The sequence below is a fragment of the Chiloscyllium plagiosum genome, unplaced genomic scaffold, assembly GCF_037043375.1.
Source record: "Chiloscyllium plagiosum isolate Xiang-an unplaced genomic scaffold, Cpla_swu_hap1 HiC_scaffold_13, whole genome shotgun sequence".
NCBI classification, from domain to species: Eukaryota; Metazoa; Chordata; class Chondrichthyes; order Orectolobiformes; family Hemiscylliidae; genus Chiloscyllium; species Chiloscyllium plagiosum.
Genome location: NW_028270151.1, coordinates 78490617 through 78508603, shown reverse-complemented (window position 1 = coordinate 78508603; position 17987 = coordinate 78490617). Strand labels below are relative to the sequence as shown.

Sequence of the window (17987 nt, the reverse complement as noted above, 5' to 3'; positions counted from 1 at the left end):
TGCAAGTATAAGTGGTGATGGGTGAATGGACCTTGCAGTGTTAGGATACAGGCAGTAGAGATAGGGACGAAATCAAGCAAATGGAGGGGTATTGATTGGGAAGTGGGGAGAGGCCAGAGAGAAGAACATTGCTTGAGCAATGCAGAGATAGGTTGGAATTATCAATCATTGGCTGATAAAATAAGCCTATGGTTGGCAAATGTGGCTTTTGAGTGTAATGCTGGTGAGAGGTGATGGGAATTTCTGCATTACTAAAGGGCCACAACAGCCACTGAGGCAGAGAGGAGAAGTGAAAGTGATTGATCAAACAATAATACGCAGAAGAAATGTGATGAGACAATAATAAGGTCACCGCAAGACAGATGTCTAAAAGTATTAGTCAACTCCGGCCTTAAGGCAAGATATTCTGCAATGGAAACTGTAGAAATTAGGAAGTGACAGATCAAAATGGCCAGAAAACAATGAGGAAGCAGAGCAGTGTGACACATTCATCTTGCAATAAATGTCAAAGAGGCCTAAGTACAACTTGAAACTTTCAAACTTTTCCTCTGTTTGTTATTTATTCATTCATTCACAGGATGTGGGTGTTGCTGTTTGGGCCAGCAATTGTTTCCCACTCCTAACTGACCTGTAGGAGGTGCTGCTCGGCCACACTCTTGAATTTCTATAATTTCTTTGCTGTTGGTGGTCCCACAATGCCCTTGGGGAAGGAATTCCATGATTTTGACCCAGTGACACTGAAGGAATGCCAAATATTTCCAAGTCAGGATTGTGAGTGGCTTGGAGGAGAACCTATAGGAGTGGTGTTCCCAATATTTGCTGCTCTTGTCCCTCTAGATGGTAATAGAACATAGAACAGTACAGCACACGAATGGGCCCTTCAGCCCATGATGTTGTGCTGAACATGATGCCAAATGAAACAAATCCCTTCTGCCTGCCCTTGGTCCATACCGCTCCATTCTTTGCACATTCACATGCTTATCTAAAAATCCCTTAAACACCCCTATCGTATCTGCCTCCACTACTTCCCTTGGCAGCACATTCCAGGCACTTACCACTCTCTGTGTAAAACACTTGCCCTCACATCTCCATTGTCTCCCTCTCATCTTAAATGCCTACCCTCTAGTATTAGATATTTCAATTCTGGGCAAACGATTCTGACCGTCAACCCTACCTATGCATTTCATAATTTTTTAGACTTCTATCAAGTCTCCCCTCAGCCTTTGCTACTCCAGAAAAAACAACCTGAGTTTTTCTAGCCTCTCCTTATGGTTCACAGCTTCTAATCCAGGCAGCATCCTGGTAAACCTCTTCTGCACTCTCTCCAAAGCCTCCACATCCTTCCTGTAATGTGGCAAGCAGAATTGAATGCAACACTTTTAAGTGTGGCCTAACCAAAGTCTTATAACACTGCAACATGACATCCTGACTCTTGCATTTAATTCCCCAACCAATAAAGGCAAGCATACCATACACTTTCTTTACTACCCTATCTACTTGAGTGGCCATTTTCAGGGATCTATGGGCTTGAACCCCAAGATCCCTCTGCATATCAATGCTGTTTGAGGTCCTGCCATTAACTGTATACTTTTCCTTAACATTTGATTTCCCAAAGTGCAAAACCTCACCTTTATCCAGATTGAACTCCATCTGCAATTTCTCAGCCTATACCTGCAACTGATCTATATCCCTTTGTATCCTTTGACAATGCTATCCACAATTCCACCATCTTTATATCCTCAGCAAACTTACTAAGCCATCCATTGACATTTTCATCCAAGTAATTTATATGTATCACAAACTGCAGAGGTCCTAGTATGGATCTTGTGTTTGGAAGGTGCTGCCTAAGGAGCCTTGATGAATTTCTGCAGTGCATCTTTTAGATTGTACACTTTGCTGCTACTGAGCATTGATAATGCAAAGAATGAATGTTAAAGGTGGTAAAGGGGATGCCATTCATGCAAGCTTCTTTTTCCCGAATGGTGTTTAGCTTCTTGAGTATGATTGGAGCTGCAATCATGCAGGAGTATTCCACACACCCTGACTTGCATTTCACAAATGGTGGACAGATGTTAGGGTGTGACAAGGGGCAGAATTTCAAGACTCTTGCAGCTCCAGTATTTACATGGCTGATCATGGCAAATCCAATATATTGATAGTGGGGAAATTCAGTGATGGTGATGCCATTGAATGTCAAGGGGCAATGGTTAGATTTTCTCTTGTTGAAGATGGTCAGTCCTAGCAGGTGCTTGCAGTGAACATTACTTGCCAACTATCAGACCAAGTCTGGATGACATCCAGATCTTGCTGCACATGGACAACATTGATAGCTTCAATATCTGAGGAGTTGGGAATCATGCTGAATATTGTGCAATGAACAAAGTATACCCAACACTTCTGACCTTATGGAAGGTAGATTATTGATGATGATGTTTGGGCCTAGTATACTCCCCTGAGGAACACCTGCAGAGATGTCCTGGAGCTGATATCTTTGACATCCAACAACCTCAATTAGTGATGCTGATCCCTGCATGCCTGTCTGCCCCATTTATTGAACCCAGGGTTGATCCCAGGTTGATGGTAATGGTAGAGTGGGGGATATGCCACCTTGTGGCTGAATTATATTCTGTTACTGCCAATGACCCACAGCACCTCATGGATGCCCAGTTCTGAGTTGCCAGATTTGTTCAAAGTCAATTGCGTTGAGCACAGGGGTAGTGCCACACAACACGATCCTCAATGTGAAGATGGGACTTCATTTCCACAAAGACTGTGCATTGTTCATTCCCACAATTACTGTCATGGACAGATGAATCTTCAACAGGCAAATCAGTGAAGTCAAGGTCATGCTGGCTTTTCCTTCTTGTGGATTCTCTTACCACTTGCCACAGACCCAGTCCAGCAGTTATGTACTTGAGGGACTCAGTCATTTTTTTTAAGTAGAGGAGCTACTGAGCCACTGTGGGGGAGTCCAGATCTCGAGGACATAGGTTTCGAGTGAGCGGGGAAATGATATAAAAGAGACCTAAGGGGCAACTTTTTCACACAGAGGGTGATGCGTGTATGGAATGAGCTACCAGAGCTAGTGGTGGAGGTTGGTACAATTACAACATTTAAAAAGCATCTGGATGGGCATATGAATAGGAAGAGTTTAAAGGGATGTGCCAGGTGTTGGCAAATGGGACTAGATTAGGTTAGGATATCTGGTCGGCATGAACGAGTTGGACCGAAAGGTCTGTTTCTGTGCTGTCCGTCTCTATGACTCTATGACTCTAAATGGCTCACTCAGAACACATTCTGTAATCTTTCCACCACAAATGCTTCTCCCAATTGATATTCAACATGGGAAACAGATTCATCAGCTTACAGGGGCTGTGGGGGTGGGAGTGGGGGAGGTGGAACTGTAGGTGGTAATCAGCAGGTGGATTTCTTCCTATGTTTGACCTGATCTATGAAACATCATAGGATCTGAAATCAATTCTAAATACATCCCTGGGCATTTTATAGCTTTGTTTCAACTGGAAAGCACTATGCCGCCAACTTCACCAAGTCTGTCCTACTGGTGAGACAGGATATATCCCAAGAATGGCAATGATACTGTCTGGGATACAGAGTCATAGAGTTGTACAGCAAGGAAACAGATCCTTCGGTCCAACTTGTCTGTTTTGAATAGATATCTTAAATTGATCTAGTCCCATTTGCTAGCATTTAGCCCATACCCCTCAAAACGCTTCCTATTCAATATACCCATTCAGATATTTTTTCCATGCTGTAATTGTACCAGCCTCCACCACTTCTTGTGGCAACTCATTCCAAACACGCACCACCTTCTGCATGAAAATGTTATCCCTTAGGTCCCCTTTAAATCTCTCCCCTCTCACATTAAACCTATGCCCTCTAGTTTTGGAATCCCCTACCCTGGGAAAAGGACAGCGGCTATTCACCCTATCCATGCCCCTCATGATTTTATAAACCTCAATAAGGTCATCCCTCAGACTCCAACATTCCAAGGAAAACAGCCCCAGCCTGTTCAGCCTCTCCCTGTAGTTCAAACCTTCCAACCCCGGCAATATTCTTGTAAATCTTAAATGTAGTCATGCTCACGGAATCATATCTTACAGACAATGTCAAGCTGATTGTTGTTTGACTGTTTAATACAAGAGCTGCCACAAATTTGGCCCCTAGATGTTAATTCTGAGGGTGTTAAATGGTCAACAGGGCATTTAAGAAGGAAATCTGCTGTCCTTACCTGGCCTGGTCCACATGAGACTCCAGACCGCCATCAAGTGTGATGGACTATAACCACCTTCTGAAATGGACCGCTCAGTGAAGAAGCATGACAAAAACAGGACTTGCCAGCAATGCCCATATCCCATGTAGGGATAATAAAAAACATACTGAGCATAATGTATCCACAACATAGAACATAGAAAAGTGCAGCACAGAACAGGCCCTTCGGCCCACCATGTTGTGCTGAGGATTAATCCTAATCTAAAATAAAATAACCCATGCACCTCTTAATTAACTGCTGTCCATGTGCATGTTCAACAGTCGCTTAAATGTCCCTAATGACTCTGCTTCCACCACCACCACTGGCAACGCATTCCCTGCATTCACAACTCTCTGCGTAAAGAACCTATCTCCGACATCTCCTCTATACCTTCCTCCTAACACCTTAAAATTATGACCCCTCGTGGCAGTCAATCCTACCCTGGGGAAAAGTCTCTGGCTATCAACTCTATCCATGCCTCTCATTACCTTGTACACCTCGATCAGGTCACTTCTCTTCCTCCTTCTCTCCAGAGAGAAAAGTCCATCTGAAACATTTTCTTCCAGAAAGTGTCCTTTTGAATTTTAAGCTTGATAGATTTTTAATACCTAAAGTTGTCAATACTAATGGATCAAAGGTGGGAAAATGAAGTTCAAATAAAGGTCAGTCATGATCTAAGTGAATGGCCAAATGCGCTTTTCACCTTCTGAAACATTCTCCTTAAACAGAAAGTTGCACCCAATCTCTTTATCCAGGTCCGAACACCTGCACTCACCACCAACCCTCCCACAGTAAAGCAGCACAGTCCACATACCTACAACATAAATGTGATCATTGAATGTAACGGCATTGATGCACTTGGCTTCAACAGGCATCGGTGACTTGAGGCTCCATTTATTTACTGTCGGGTCATAGCATTGGGTTCTGTCAGTGGCCAACTTCCCATTGGGTCCTCCTCCAATCACGTAGAGTTTCTTCTTATAGGTGGTGGCTGCAAACGAGCTCACATTTACAAGGAGTGGAACTACCTGCAGGAGAGGAAATCATTTGAGTCTTGCTTAACTAATGCCCAGAATGGAAGGACCCCTTTGGGAGTGAGCGTTGTAATTGCTCAAGTAAACTTAGAGATTAAAAAATATTCAGTCTTTCTCTCATTCCTTCAGCTTCTTTCCATCACGCTTCTTCAGAGCCAAGTCTTTCCCTGCCAAACCTCGAGACCACTCTACCCCCTCTCTCTCCTACCAGGTCTGAGCGAAGTGGAGAAACTCCACATGATAGAAAAAAAAAACGTTTAATGCTCTGGTGCTGCAGAATCTAGGGGCCACAAGAGAATTCTGTCCATTTGGGGCTCATGCCTTAAGTTACAGACTCAACCAAAGCCGTTCCAGTACAACTGCAACACTGGACTCTAATGAACAATGGATATAGGTTTGCTCACTGAGCTGGAAGGGTCATTTTCAGATGTTTCATCATCATACTGGTTAATATCTTCAGTGAGCCTCCGAATGAAGCACTGATGGTGTAGCCCACTTTCTATTTACATGTTTTCCAGGAAATGGCATCACCAACCCTAGGAAACTCAAACATATAAATAGAAAGTGGGCTACACCATCAGTGCTTCATTCGGAGGCTCACTGAAGATGTTAACTAGTATGGTGACGAAACGTCTGAAAACAAACCTTCCAGTTCAGCGAGAAAACCTACATTCAGAACCTCAATCTAAGTTACAAATCTTCTCAAAACTCTAATGAAAGCTATGTGAGTATGTCCTGTTCACAAAAAAAATCAGGAAAGATCCAATTCTATAAATGCTTCATGAATTTCATTACAAACTTTGTTTCCACGGATACTGCCTAACCTGTTATGTATTTCTATCATTCTCTGTTTTTATGACAGTACATTGTTCTCTGATTCTCTGGTCTACCTGTTCAGCTGTGGGCTCCACAGCGTGAAGTCTAGGCCTGGAAACAGGCCCAGACTAAATCCTGACCCACATCTCGAGAAAGGTTTCAGAAGAGGAAACACTATTCTCATGTAACTCCAGTTTGTTGTCTTTCAGTGCTAGCAAAATGCTTTGGGAAATCTTAAGATCACACTTAAAATACAATCATTATTCCCTGAAACTGCAAATTAGTCACAATGTGTACTTTTGAACAACTTATTGATTTTCTTTTCAAGAAACTGTTCTATTTTGTTTCAGGACAGTTGTGTTCACTCGGTCATTTCTGGGTCAAACAAATTGTAGGATCAAGTCGCTTCCCAGGATGTGTACACCTAATCCTGGCTGACAATTTGGTGCTGCATAGTCAGAGGTACTGTCTTTTGAATGAAATGTTAGACTAGGGCTTTAACTACCCTCTAAGGTGGACATAAAATATCTTGACCTACACAATATAACTGCTGTGGCTTAAATTACTTTACAACAGTGACTAAGAGGTACACCAATGGTTGTGAAACACTTTGGCACATTTTGAGGAAGCCTTGAATCTAATGATCCAAATGCGACCAAAGTAGCACAGCAGAAAAATTGTCATACCAGGTATAATGGGTGAAATAAACAGAAAGTGCACAGTCCATAAGAAAAATTGCATTATGCTCCAGACTGATATTAACATTGACAATACAGCAGAGATGAAAACAAAATACTATAGATGCGGGAGAGCTGAAATAATAACAGAAATTGTGAGAGAAACTGAGCAGGTCTGGCATCATGTGAGGTCAGAGAGAAATACAGTTAACTTTTCGAGTCCCATATGACTCCTCGTCAGAATATAACACAGTTGTGGGGTTTGATAGATACCTCTGACCAGCAGTTGTGAAAGGGATCGTATGCTTCCACACTGTTGAGGCGTGAAATGCCATCAAAACCGCCCACTGCATACACTTTGCCACTCAGAACTGCCATCTTGTGCCGCCACCTTCCAGTGTTTAAATATTCAACCTGAATCCACTTATTTAAGGAGGCGTTGTACTTCCACACTTCATGCTGTGTCTCTTTACCACCTGCAAAGATCCACAGAGAGAGAAATTTTAGTCTTGCAAACACTTAACTCTTGTCCTTTCTCTTTTCCCAAGATAATTTCTTTATTTTTCTATTTTATTCATAAGATCTGTAATGCTAGGTTTTTTTATTTCTTTATTTTTCCAACCTTTTTTCCCCCAAAATTTGGACTTAAGAATCTGTACCTGGGTACCTTGTACCTAAGATGGCACCATAAATGGCGTCTTGTAAACTCTTCCCCATTTGAGTACACGTGACAGTAAAGCTAATTCTAATTCTATTTCTGATTTCTCCTGAAAGGAATCTCTGGCTGTCACAGGTCTCGAACTTGGGGCCTTGTGGTCGAAAAATACATTGTATCCCCCAAAGAAAGTGAATTTCCTGGCCTGGCAATCACATGCTGAGAAATATCAGGCTCCTTCAACAGTCTACCACAGTGCTCCCCAATCACTTCCCACTGCGACCTTATTATGAGGTTTGAAAATTGTTGCAATCCCTCCCTGAGAGAGTGGGAGCCTGTTAGAGAGAGAGAGATAGAGAGAGAGAGAGAGGTTGTTATAACTCAGTCAAGAGCTGCATAGTGGCTAGATTAGATTAGATTACATTACAGTGTGGAAACAGGCCCTTCGGCCCAACAAGTCCACACCGACCCGCCGAAGCGAAACCCACCCATACCCCTACATTTACCCCTTACCTAACACTACGGGCAATTTAGCATGGCCAATTCACCTGACCCTGCACATCTTTTGGATTGTGGGAGGAAACCGGAGCACCCGGAGGAAACCCACGCAGACACGGGGAGAACGTGCAAACTCCACACAGTCAGTCGCCTGAGGCGGGAATTGAACCCGGGTCTCAGGCGCTGTGAGGCAGCAGTGCTAACGACTGTGCCACCGTGCCGCCCACTGAGGCTATTGCTGCCTCAGAGTTCAGGACCCCAACGGTTCAAGTCTCTACCTCACTTTGGGTTAATCCAGTCCACCACCATGGTGCATCTTGAAATACCCACAATGCTGAAGACAAAAACCTAACTAATGGAGCTCAAGACAGTTGGACAACATTTAGGATGTGGGTAATACCAGCGAAGACTTTACTGTTCAGTTGTAAAATATGCATGTTGCAGGTTGGGTCTGTGCAGATGCCTCTCCCTGTCCCCCACAGGTCCTTTCCACCCACCCAACAATCAAGGAGCTAAAACTGACACAAACCCCACGACAACGAATCACAGAATCCCTGCAGTGACCAAGCAGGCCATTCAGCCCATCAAGTCCACACTGATTCTCTGAAGAGCTTCCCACACAGACCCACCCCTGCATTTCACATGGACATCTGTGGAAAGGATGGGCAATTTAACATAGCCAATCCACCGAATCTGCACATCTTGAGAGGAAACCCGGAGCAAACCCACGCAGACACAAGGGGAATGTGCAAACTCCACACAGACAGTCACCTCAGGATGGAATCGGAACCTGGGGCCCTGGAGCTGTGTGAGGCAGCAGTGTTAACCACTGAACCACCATGGCTGAGGTGCTGGACACAGCGGCCGTCGGACTGGACCCTGGTGAGCAGATAGGAGCTGCAGAGGAGTAGAGAAATTTGGGAATCCAAACACACAGGAGTGCTGCGGGACAGGTACAAAAAGAAATCAAAGAAACAAATCAGATATTGGCCTTCACCTTGGAGTGACTGGAATAGATAGGGCAGAAAGTGATGGATGCTTCAGTGTATTGGACCCCATCTGGAATATTGCATTACATTCTGGGCACTGAGCGCCAGTTAAGCTATAGTAGATTTGAAAGGTGTACAATGTAGATTCAGCAGAATGATGCTGAGACTTAGAGAGTTACATAATGAGATATCAGGATAAAGTCTATCATCTTGTGAAATAGTATGCAGCAGATGAAATTTAAAGCAGAGAAATATGTTGTGATGTGGTCCGATAGGAAGAGTGGGAAGGCCTACATGAACTAACTTGTTCTAAAAGTCATGCAGAATTAGGGAGACTTGGGCCTGTATACACTTAAATCTTCAAAATGGCAGGCAAAGTTGATAAAGCCAATTAAAGAAAAGCATACTGAAACAATGATATATATAGAGCACAGATGTTCTCCAGAATGTTTATAAATCACTAACTGATTCAACCTCAGTTGGAGTATTGCGGCCAGTACTGGATACTCTCTTTCGGGAGGATGTCAACATAGTGAAGAGGCTTGAGATTGACTGGAATGATGCCAGGGATGGAGACAGCGGAGAGACTGGAGCTATTCTCTTTTGAGCAGTGAGCGTTAGGGAGAAATTTAAATAAGGTGTTGGAAATCATCAAGGTAAATAAGGAGGAACTTGCAATGAAAGAAAAAGCACCAACCGGAAAATACAGAATCAAGAAGACTGGCAAATAACCAAAGGCAACAGAGGGAGAATTCTCTTCGCGCAGCACCTCTCTCAGTACCCGAGCTGAAGTGTCAGCCTAAACTGATGTGTGCAAGTCTCTCACATGGGACTTAAACTTTCTGATTCGGAGACAACAGTCTATGGCTGACCAGAAGGAATTTAATTTTTAAAATGTAAAGGAGAGAAGGGCTTTGGGGAAAAGTGAGGAGCTCAAGAGATAACAGGCAAACTAAGCTGAATAGCTTCTTTCTGTGTTCCGTCATGCCGTGATTCAATAACTGATTGCACGGATACATAACCTCTTCTGTTTAGGAGGTTGTGAGTTGATCTGATTGAGGTGAGTAAAATGATGAAAAGATTTGGCTAGAGTAGATGCAGAGAAGTTGTGGGCTGGATTTTGACGCATCCCAAATCCAGCTAATTTCGCAGAGTTAATATAACCCTCAATTTCTTCCAGTGAGAGAACATAACCTTCAAATGAGAGCTTGGACATTCGGGAATGTAGTCAGGCAATACCATTTCACGCAAAAGATAGTGGAAATCTGGAGCCATCTCTCCAAAAGGTTTGAATATCCAAACATTGTCAAGAATCAGAGCAATAGATTTTTATTAGGCAAGGGTGTCAAAGGTGGATAAATAAGGTAGAGGTACAAATCAGCCAAGATCAGATTAGCAACCGGTTGAGGCTTGGTGTCATACTTGATCTTGAGGTGAGCTTCTGGCCACTTGTACAAAGCCCTCCCAATTCCACCTTGTAATATTGTCCATCTCCACACATGCCTCTGCTCATCTATTGTTGACTCCATCACCAGGCCTATGTTGACTTTAAACCTGACCATTATAAAATATAGCTGAGTTTGAACCCACTTCCTCCCTGCATAATTTTAATGTCATCTGAAGTTTTCTGTGCCAAACGCTGTTCATCCATCACCCCTGTGTTCACCAGTCTATATTGGCTTCCTTTTAATCAATGCCTCACTCTTAAAGTTCTTTTCCCTGTGTTCAAAACTATCCATGGCCTGACTTTTGCCTCGTCTCTACATTGTTCTCCAGTCCTACTACCCTCCAACTACTGTGCACTCCTCTAACTCTTGCCTTTCTCACATTCCTGATTTTTTAAGTCCCATCACCATTGGAGAAGTTCCCTCTGGTCCATGGAATTACCTCCCTAAAGCCTTACACCACTTTTCCTAATTTTTCTACTTCGAGATTAAATCTGCCACTTTGACCAAACCTCTGGTCATCTGCCATGATATGACTCAGAGTCATATCTCCTTTCTCTTTGAGAACTCGTCTGTGAAGAGCTTTGTGAAGGGCATTACATAAACACAAGTTGTTGTTGTTAAGTAGTAGAGCCAGATCAAGGAGCTGAATTGTATACTTCTGTTCCTGTGCACTCCAAATTATAAGGGGAAAAGAAACTAGGGGATAAAGATAACTTTGGAAATGCATGGTGCCTAACAGCATGATGAAGGAGACTGTTAACAGTAAAATTCAGCTTGGTTCATTAATATGTAAAATAGTGTCCTAAGCTACAATTTCCTTCTGTATTTCCATTTTCTATGTTGCTCTCATTGTTTTCCATCTCTGGCCAATTTGTTTGGAACAGCCACTGGCTTCTTTATTTTAAGAAGGCAGTTAAACTATTCACAGGGTTTCTGGAAACAGGAATCAAATACATGTTGCCTTTTTAATTTCTGAATCATTTTGTTTGTTGAGATGAGGGTTAATACTGGCTGATACAGAGTGCATCTCCCACTGCATTGTCCCACGAAAGACTGGTAATGGAGCAGTGGTAATGGCACTTGACTAGCAATCCATCAATTCTAGACCAATGTTCCAGGAAGATAGGTTTGAATCCTACCAAGGCACATGATGGCATTTGAATTCAATTTTAAAAATCTGAAATTTTTAAAAAAAGTCTAAACAATTGCTTTTTCTGGTTTGTCCTTGAAAGAAGGTAACTGCCATCACTACGTCTGACCTACACATGTCTCTGATCCACAGCAATATAGCTGACTTTTAACTGCCCTTTAGGCAATACGGATGGGCAGCTAATGCCCATTTCTCTGCGAGCGATTTTTAAAAATACAAACCAGGGAAAGTGCAGCTTAGGTGCAGAGAGAAGCTCCTTCTATACCATCCCATCTAATCTGCACTGAGATTAGTCACTGGTTTGGGAAGGCTGGAAATGTGAAGTGATCCTTTCCCCATGGCTCACCTTGGTGAGGGCAAAATATGCAAATGCAAAGGGCCAACCCAGCAGGGGGTGATGAGCAGACGGTTTGAAGCTCACGGCTCACCTGAGATGTAGACTTCATTCCGAAATGTGATACAGGCAAACTCCACCCACTTCTTGTTCTCACTCTCTATCTCCAGCTCTGTAATGGGCAGCTTGGCTACCTCCAGGCGGCTCCGTCGGAGTGGGTCTAAACAGGTCACCTCCGACACAAACTTCTCATCCTTGGTGCAGCCACCGATTATCATGAAGACCTCTGACTGGAACTCCTGCATTCTGGGTTTCGTCCTCTCTGAGATAATCTGCAAACCATTGAGAGGAAAGGCTGAGTGTAAAAGCAGGGATATGCTTTCCTTTGTTCAGACCCAGGTTACCATGAAACAGGGTCACTCTTTACTCTCCAAATCAGAGACTGTATTGTGTATTGTGTGCAGTTATAGTCTCTAAGTCCGAGGAAGGACATTCTCGCTTTCGAGGGAGACCAGCAAAGGTTCACCACACTGACTCCTGGGATGGCAAGGCTGACATATCAGGAAGACTGAATCGACTGGGCTTGTACTCGGTGGAATTTAGAAGAATGAGGAGGGGATCTCATAGAAACATATAAATCCTGATGGGACTGGGCAGTCTCAATGCAGGAAGAATGTTCCTAATGTTGGGGAAGTCTGAGACTAAGGGGTAAGCCATTCAGGCCTGAAATGAAGAAGAATTTCTTCTCTCAGAGAGTTGTGAATTCTCTCCCACAGGAAGCCGTTAGAGATAGTTCATTAGATATATTCAAGAGGGAGCTGGACATTGTCATTGTATCTGAAGTGACCAAGGGATATGGGGGAGAGGTTGGGAATGGGATACTGAGACTGCATGATAAACCATGATTATATTGAATGATGGTACAGGGTTGAAGGGCCAAATGGCCTACTCCTGCACCTATTTTCTATGTTTCTATTTTGCAAAGGTTTCACCTTTAATCCCTGAGCTGATCACCTGAATAGCCTCAAGTATTGGCATCAGAATTGGTCTCGTGTCAAAATCTGGTTCTGCCTCTGACCCAGAAGGCATGAGTTCATGTTCCACTCCAGAAGCTTGATCACACAATCTAAGCTAAAGACAATCATTTTGAGGGAGTGCTGCACTGTTGACAGTGGCATCCACAGTCAAGTACTAGACTCTACAAGGAGAAAGTGAGGTCTGCAGATGCTGGAGATCAGAGCTGAAAATGTGTTGCTGGTAAAGCACAGCAGGTCAGGCAGCATCCAAGGAACAGGAGAATCGACGTTTCGGGCATAAGCCCTTCATCAGATTTCCTGATGAAAGGCTTATGCCTGAAACGTCGATTCTCCTGTTCCTTGGATGCTGCCTGACCTGCTGTGCTTTACCAGCAACACATTTTCAGTACTAGACTCTACAGCATGGCTATACCAGAGAGAGAGAGAGAGAAAGAGATGTGCTGCCTCACAGAATGATATGTTTTATGATGCAAATAAAAGGAACTTTGCAGAAACCTACCAGAGTCAGATCATATCATTACTCTTAGGTAAAGATAACCTTCCTCATACAGTCCCAAGTCTGTACTACAGTTATCCCTAGAGACATCCAAATAGTGGAACCAAAGCACATATCTTTAGCCTCGCTACTGCTGACTATTCCAATGTTCCCCTCACCAACCTCACACCTAAAACTCTCTGTAAACTTCAGATCCTCCGAAACTTTTGACCATTTCCAAATGCTTTTGAGATCCTCTTGCCCGTCACTCGCTGTGCTGGTGAATTGATTGGCTCCTGCTGTATAGCGATTCTCATACTTAAATTCTCAAACAGGTTTTCTGTAATCCCAGCCAACTCTGAAGAAAAGTCAGACTGAAATCAAAAGATTAACTCTGTCTCTCTCTCTCTCCCCCCCACAGGTGCTGCCAGACCTGCAGATTTTCTCTGTTTGTTTTCTAATCCCTCAATGGTCTGGTGCCTCCCTATCTCTGTAACTGCTCAAGTCCTATCTTAGGACGCTATAGAAATCCAACCATCCTAAATTTTCCTTCTTTAATCATGTTATGTCGAAATTCCTTCCTTTGAAGTATCTTAGGGTATTTTGTAATGTTAAGGATGCTTTATACATGCAAGTTGTTGATGTAATATCACACCATACCTAACAGAAAACAGATCCAAGGACTCGAAAAAGAAAAGCAATTCTCTGGTGCAATATCAATGACAGTGCAGACTGCAGCTAGGAAAGGACAATGCTGCATTATGAAGCATTTCCATCAAAAAGAGGAAATGTGTCCATCCACATCAATTATCAGTGATTACAGATGGGGCCAGAGATGGAGCTGGGTGGAAAACATCTACAACAATTTGTATTGGTCAATAATTTAAATGATTGTGAAGTCCCATTGCACAAGATACTTTCAGCCTAGTCTCCCTGTTTCTATATCTTCGCCTTCTTTTGACTGACTCTCCCTCCCTTTGTCTGTCTCACAATCTTTCCATCAATTGTTATAAGAATTCCTATTCTGGGTTTCTCTGTGGTTCTCTGTACCTTTCTGTGTTTGGCTGTGCACAGGGGTTGTTTCAGGGCCATGTTTTTAGGGCTTCCTGGTGTTAAATTAAGATAAAACAAACAAAGACGCTGTGGATTCTGGAAATCGGAAACAAAAACGGAAATGGCTGCAAAAGCTCAGCAGGTATGGCAGTGTCTGTGGGGAGAAAGCAGAGCCAACCCTACAGATCCAGTGGCCCTTCTTTCAAATTTGAGAACCAGTTCTGAAGAAGGATCACAGGACCAAAATGTTAACTCTCCTTTCTCTGTTCAAGTTAAAATATCCTGTTATTTTTTAGGGCTTGCTGATTTTGAGGCTTTGAGGTGTAACACGAGGCCGTTTCAGGTCCCCACTATATTTAAGGCTATGCTGGTTTTGAAGCTTTACCTCTTTTGAGACTTCTGATTGTCAGCATCACAGACTAAAACCCCTATTCCAATGTGGTTAGTATCAGTTGAACAGCGTGACCTGCTGATATGGTAGTCATGCTAATGAAAATCTCATGCAGCCTTTGCTAGTAGGCCCTCAAAGTGCTGCTTTGAAATATTGTTGGTTGAACTTACTGTTTAAAGGCCTTGCTTGTTTTGAGGGTTTTTTTTCAGGTTTTGCCCATTTTGAGACATTGCTGCGTTTATTTTTACCAAACGTCCAGTTTTGAATAACCCCAAATTTGTGTAATTTAAAATGTGTAGGTAAGTATCCTAAATAATCTGTGCAACCAGATATTTGTTTACTCACTGATATCAGGAACACAAAATGGAGTCTGGTCAATACATACTGCGGCCAAACACCAAGCAGGGATTCCCTATATGAAGGAGGTCTGATGAGGAGTGAAGGTCAGCGTCCACAGGAGCACTGAACAATTGGTTTAAGAGCATCTGTGCACTCATAGGCTTGCGCTGAGATTAATTTAAACACAAGAATCCAACTCTGTCCCGCTGTTCCATTTTTGTCCCTCAGCTGCTGGTTTTGAGCTCACATTTCATGCAGGCCATGATCCTGCCCACAATAGTTGACTCCTGTACTGCATCAGGAGTGATGTGGGTCTCCAGAGTTGTCCCTGTGTTGTTGGAAGCTCCTCTGCTTTATTGTAATCCCTCTTACAACTCCAAACAGGTCTTTAGATTTGGCCCAGCTAAAGGGATTGTAAAAGCTCTTAGTCTCGTCACTACCTGCACCATTTTCCAAACAGGGCAGAAACAAGAATTCAACTTCTGTTCGGTGAAATCATTGCTATGGCATGGGAGAAGCAGTATAGTGATGTTGCAGCAAAAATAAATGTCTGATTGGATTATGGTTATCAAACTGATCTCCTTTAATGACACTTACTAACACCAAAGATTTTGCACACCCAAAAACAGGAATGAAGCTGGAAACTCATATAATAAATAATTTGCTGTTGGACTAAAAAATGACCCATTATGTTCTTTTATCTCTCATTTCCACTTATTTTTAGATTAGATTCCCTACAGCATGGAATTAGATTAGATTACATTACAGTGTGGAATCAGGCCCTTCAGCCCAACAAGTCCACACCGACCCTCCAAAGAGTAACCCGCCCAGACGCATTTCCCACTGACTAATGCATCTAATACTCTGGGCAATTTAGCATGGCCAATTTACCTGACCTGCACATCTTTGGACTGTGGAGGAAACTGGAGCACCCAGAGGAAACCCACGCAGATACAGGGAGAATGTACAAACACCACACAGACAGTCGCCCAAGGCTGGAATCGAACCTGGGACCCTGGTGCTGTGAGGCAGCAGTGCTAACCACAGAGCCACTGTGCTGCCCCTGTACATTGTCTATTTCCCTACTAATTCCTTTCTCCTTGTATAGACAGGGTGGATAGCATGAAGCTTTTCCTAGAGTGAGGGACTCAATTACTAAGGGTCATAAGTTCAAGTGAGAGGGGAAAAGTTTAAGGGAAATATGCATGGAAAATTCTTTAAGCAGAGGGTGGTGGGTGCCTGGAATGCATTGCCAATGGAGGTGGTAGAGGTGGGCATGATAACGTCATTTAAGATGTATTGAGACAGATACATGAATGGGCAGGTAGCAGAGGGATACAAATCCTTGGAAAATAGGCAACAGGTTTAGATAGAGGATCTGGATCGGCATAGGCTTGGAGGGCCGAAAAGTCTGTTCCTGTGCTGTAATTTTCTTGGTTCTTTGTTCTATCACTCTGTGTCATACATATAAGGAGACAAACTGACATGTATTATCTTTAGTTTTAGGAGCTAAATTTGGTTCAACCAATATCAATTTCCATGCTCTCAGTTTGTGGTCAGTGTTTTGGCTTTTGACAATTGATCTTTATTTTCTGGTGTCCCTAACACTGGGTTAATTTAAAAACGCAAAGCAAGGTCCAAAGTATTGCTCATGACCCTTATGCAATATTCATCTAAATGTAGGTGGACTGTTCAAGTCTCATTCCTAATGAAGGGCTTTTGCCTGAAATGTCAATTCTCCCGCTCCTCGGATGCTGCCTGACCTGCTGTGCTTTTCCAGCACCACACTCTTGACTCTGATCTCCAGCATCTGCAGTCCTCAGTTTCTCTTGGTTGTTCACCATGTGTGTTCAAACTAGCTTTTGCAGATCCACATGATTCTAACCTGCGATCCTTAATTTACTGATATACTTCCTTGAATGTGTGTGCAGAACATAATTTAGTTAGGATAGCTTGACATATACAGAAAGTATTGTTAGGATTGCTTGACGTAAGCCAAAAATTTTCTGGATGAAATTGAGAGTTGCCACAGTTATAAAGAGATATATTAATTCAAAGATATTGGAAAATGTGAAATCATGAGCTCATCATGGTCAAGAAAAATATCCCAGAGAGATTTTAAGACAAAAACTAAACGTATCCCATAAAAATATGGTAAGAACAAGAAAGACAGATACAGCAATTGAGTAAAAATCAAACATGACTCAGTTCAGCTGCACTTGTGATTTCTCACACATGTCGAGTCAGATAATTTTTCTAATAGTAAAGGACCTCATAGCAGCAAATATGCAAAGATATTTTAGGCTCGTGTGGTACAGTGGTAGTGTCTGAACCATAAACCAGGAGGCCTGAGTTCAAGTCCTACATGCTCCTGAGGTGTATAATAACAGCTCTGAATAGGTTGATTAAAATAACAACAAAGATATCATTTGGTGTCTTGTTGCACCATTGTAGTGCCCCTACTTTTTGATCAGGAGGCCTGGCTTCAAGTCTGACCTGCTCCAGAGATGTGTCATTACATGTCTGATAGGTTAATTAAAAATATCCCTAAAGGTGTCATTTACTTGGAATCTCAGTGCACTGTCAGTGATGGTATAGTGGCAAGGCTCAGTCAAATGCACATGAGCTCAAAGCCCATCATTGCAACCAGCAGAATTTAAGTTCAATTCATCATGTTAGAATGTAAAGTCAGTCTCAATAATAATGGCCATGTAATTGTCACTGACTTTATAAAAATTCATCCATGCACTCAGGAAGGAAATCGTCATTCCGTATCTAGTCTGACCTCCCTGTGACTCCAGACTCTCTCAAATGGCCTAAT

General features: G+C 42.8%; 1 protein-coding gene across 2 annotated transcripts in view; it reads right to left on the bottom strand.

Moving 5' to 3' along the window:
* Positions 1-17987, bottom strand: part of klhl6 (kelch-like family member 6) — a 47141-nt gene that overhangs the window by 5443 nt on the left and 23711 nt on the right. For both annotated transcript variants that reach the window (XM_087993795.1, XM_043701841.2), the window contains exons 4-6: positions 11966-12203; positions 7071-7273; positions 5085-5298 (exon numbers count right to left, since the gene is read on the bottom strand). In XM_087993795.1, the coding sequence (XP_087849921.1) occupies positions 5085-5298; positions 7071-7273; positions 11966-12203 (655 nt within the window). The remainder of the gene's footprint in view (positions 1-5084; positions 5299-7070; positions 7274-11965; positions 12204-17987) is intronic.